This window comes from Salmo salar, chromosome ssa07 (genome assembly GCF_905237065.1).
Source record: "Salmo salar chromosome ssa07, Ssal_v3.1, whole genome shotgun sequence".
In the NCBI taxonomy this organism is placed as follows: domain Eukaryota; kingdom Metazoa; phylum Chordata; class Actinopteri; order Salmoniformes; family Salmonidae; genus Salmo; species Salmo salar.
This window is the reverse complement of record NC_059448.1, coordinates 62,228,786-62,232,526: the sequence shown is the minus strand read 5'-3', so window position 1 is coordinate 62,232,526 and position 3,741 is coordinate 62,228,786. Positions and strand designations below refer to the sequence as shown.

The following is a 3,741-nucleotide window of genomic DNA, read 5'->3' as shown; positions in this document are numbered from 1 at the left end:
ATTCTCAAAACTTTTGGCCACGACTGTATATAGTGAATCCCCTTAAAATTAGTGGATTCGGCTATTTCAGCCCCACCCGTTGCTGACAGGTGTATAACACCGAGCACACAGCCATGCAATCTCATTGGCAGTAGAATGGACTTACTGAAGAGCTCAGTGACTTTCAACGTGGCACCGTCATAGGATGTCACTTTTCCAACAAGTCAGTTCGTCAAATGTATGCCCTGCTAGAGCTGCCCCGGTCAAATGTAAGTGCTGTTATTGTGAAGTGGAAATGTCTAGGAGCAACAACGTCTCAGCCGTGAAGTGGTAGGCCACACAAGCTCACAGAATGGGACCGCTGAGTGCTGAAGCGCGTAATGCGTAAACATTGTCAGTCCTCAGTTGCAACACTCACTACCGAGTTCCAAACTGCTTCTGGAAGCAATGTCAGGACAATAACTGTTCGTCGGGAGCTTCATGAAATGGGTTTCCATGGCCAAGTAGCCGGACACAAGCCTAAGATCACCATGCTCAATGCCAAGCGTTGGCCTGAGTGGTGTAAAGCTTGCCGCCATTGGACTCTGGAGCAGTTGAAATATGTTCTCTGGAGCGATGAATCACGCTTCACCATCTGGCAGTCCAATGGACGAATCTGTGTTTGGTGGATGCCAGGAGGACGCTACTTGCCTCTATGAATAGTGCCAACTGTAAAATTTGGTGGTCTGGTGCAGTTTTTGATGGTTCGGGCTAGGCCCCTTAGTTCCAGTATAGGGAAATCTTTATTCTACAGCATACAATAACATTCTAGATTATTCTGTGCTTCCAACTTTGTGGCAACCTGTTTCAGCATAACAATGCCCCCATGCACAAAGCGAGGTCCATACAGAAATGGCTTGTTGAGATCGGTGTGTAAGAACTTGACTGGCCTGCACAAAGCCCTGACCTCAACCCCATTGAACACCTTTGGGATGAATTGGAACGCCGACTGCGAGCCAGGCTTAGTCACCCAACATCAGTGCCCGACCTCACTAAGGATCTTGTGGCTAAATGGAAGCAAGTCCCCGCAGCAATATTCCAACATCTAGTTGAAAGCCTTCCCAGAAGAGTGGAGGCTGTTGTAGCAGCAATGGGGGGACCAACTCCATATTAATGCTCATGATTTTGGAATGAGATGTTGGACGAGCAGGTGTCCACATACTTTTGGTCATGTAGTGTATTTGACCCTGAATGTCTGTTCTCAATGATGAGTGCAATTGCTGTAATGATGTGGTCCCACATCCACAGACTTAGATCAGATAAAAATGGACTGTATCATTACAATACACTAGTATGAAGTCAGGACATCATGTCTATGATGACATTAATCACCACCTTAAAGAGATACTCTGGTACTTTTGTATACTTTTTAGCCAGTTGTTCTGAAAGTAGCACTCACAAGCCCACTCACAAGCCCACTCACAAGCCCGGAAATGGCATACTACGTCGCATATGTGCATTACGTCATTGATCTCTCTCTCTGCTGTGTCCACTGACTGGATAACGCTGGGCAGGCCTCTTGCTAGCTGTCACTCAAATGCAAGAGGCTGACGCTCATTGGCTAGAACTTGAATTGCTAGGGGGCTGGCCCACGTTGGGGGAAATGTAGAGAAAATGTCTTTAAAAAAACAGTTGCTTTTAAACTAGGGATTTGATGGTTAATTGAGGTAAAATAATTCTGCTCATAGATTAAGCATGTATGACCTATACACCCTATACATATCCAGCCCAAAGCGGGAGGTTTAAAAAAGTACTTTGTTAGTTGCCAAAGTCCCGGAGCATATCTGTAACTGACTTTCTGCACTCTACATCGTACATCTTTTTATATGACATATGTTCCTTTTCATTCTATTAATATAAAGAATTCTGTTAACACAGCAGAGAGTGTTTACTGTCTGCCATTGGATAAATAAAAACTTTGAACTTAAACAGCAGAAGACGCAACATCGGCACCTATCCAAGGACAGTTAAGTATTAACAATAAATGGCTGAGTAAATGTTAACTATTCATCTGTGTAGAATTCTTGACTTTAGGTGTTTGATACCAAAGGATCCCAGAGTTGATCTGAAAGATGAGGACCTTCGTTGTTCTGCTGTTTGTTCTCTGCAGCTGTCTCTCTGAGCTGCAGGTTTTTCAAAGTAGAGACAATGACAAGAAGCCAATCTTTATGGAAACCACACAGAGGGTCAGCGAGAGCCAGGTGGAGGAACAGAGAGACCTACTCCAGGAGCTGAGAGCCATTGTGGCTCAACAGAGCACCAAACTGAATGAGATGGGAGCCACCGTGGAGGAACAGAGAGTCCTACTCCAGGAGCTGAGAGCCATTGTGGCTCAACAGAGCACCAAACTGAATGAGATGGGAGCCACCGTGGAGGAACAGAGAGTCCTACTCCAGGAGCTGAGAGACATTGTGGCTCAACAGAGCACCAAACTGAATGAGATGGGAGCCAACATGGAGGAACAGAGAGTCCTACTCCAGGAGCTGAGAGCCATTGTGGCTCAACAGAGCACCAAACTGAATGAGATGGGAGCCACCGTGGAGGAACTGAAGAGAGAGAACAGAGAGAGACCGAAGGTGGCCTTCTCAGCCTCGCTGTCTGAATCCAAAGGACCAAATAGTGATGATGGCATCCTGGTCTACAAACATGTCTTCAACAATATTGGTGAGGCTTACAGTCCAGTGACAGGTATCTTCAGAGCACCGGTTAATGGAGTCTACTACTTCACATACACTGCCTTTACAACCTCCAGCAAGAAGAGAAGAGTGTCGCTGTATAAAAATGGACTTCTAATGGTGACTGTGACCGATGATGTTTCAGACTCAGAGGACGGTGGATCCAATGGTGTCACACTGAAGTTGGATGCAGGAGATGAAGTCTACACTCGTCTGATGGCAGGCTATTACATCTTTGATGACAATAATCACCACAGCACCTTTACTGGCTTTCTGCTCTTCACTTAGAAAACACTTAATTCTATACCTGAATCGTACTGCTTTTTAATGATTTTATGACATATGACCAGTGTGAACTAAGCGTTGATAACAAGGTGAAAAACAAACAATCTTGTGTCTTCATCATTTAACCCAACACATCTGGATCAGAACCAACCAGTCCAGGGGGATATATTAAGCTTGAGGTATTTTTCAGTTATTTCTGTACGGACTGGTCGGGTGATGCAATCTTTGTGCTGCTTTGTGTAAGAATGAAAGTGTAGACCTGATTCTCTTTTCAATAACTGACTACTGAATCATTTTATAAATAATTTGTTTGATCTATGAGACAGAATGGGAAGTTGGGTAGTGTCCTCCATGTTTTGTCTAATGAATAAAGAAATGTTCTTCTCCAATTAACAAAGACAACGACTAAATAATATTTCAGTTAAATGATTTATTTTTTGGGAGGTAAAGTAGTACATAAATAACTGGTAATCATTTACAGCGTATTGGTTTCACTTCCAGAACTCTCTTAGAAGCCAGATGGTACATTGAGAAACAACTGATCTAATATTAAATAAATTCAACTAAACAATAAGTAAAGAACATCTATCGGTAAGTAATAATATAATGATGTCCTCTTCTTCTTTTCAAATATCATAAACCAAACATGACACACATTTTTTTAAATAAAATTACAAACAGAAAAAAAGGCAATTTACATAATTTGAGAAATAAATCTGACTTCAACATCCATTATGTAGTAAGAAACATAACATGTTACAGG

At 42.8% G+C, this 3,741-nt stretch overlaps 1 protein-coding gene across 2 annotated transcripts; it reads left to right on the top strand.

The window, feature by feature from the left end:
- The first annotated feature begins 2,024 nt into the window (after positions 1 to 2,024).
- On the top strand, positions 2,025 to 3,371 carry LOC123743801 (complement C1q-like protein 2). 2 transcript variants are annotated; one of them, XM_045722409.1, is made up of 2 exons: positions 2,025 to 2,291; positions 2,376 to 3,371. In XM_045722409.1, exons 1-2 carry the CDS (start codon positions 2,091 to 2,093, stop codon positions 2,979 to 2,981), a joined length of 807 nt encoding a protein of 268 aa, XP_045578365.1. In that variant the 5' UTR covers positions 2,025 to 2,090; the 3' UTR covers positions 2,982 to 3,371. The 2 variants fall into 2 exon arrangements, with proteins under 2 accessions (XP_045578365.1, XP_045578366.1); XM_045722410.1 differs by having other exon boundaries at positions 2,025 to 2,375; positions 2,544 to 3,371.
- The last annotated feature ends 370 nt before the right edge of the window (positions 3,372 to 3,741 follow it).

Excerpts from the sequence above, each read along its gene's own strand:
- LOC123743801 (XM_045722409.1), top strand. The coding sequence starts at position 2,091 with ATGAGGACCTTCGTTGTTCTGCTGTTTGTTCTCTGCAGCTGTCTCTCT. Across the intron at positions 2,292-2,375 it reads AGAGCACCAAACTGAATGAG|ATGGGAGCCACCGTGGAGGA; the intron begins ATGGGAGCCACC and ends AAACTGAATGAG.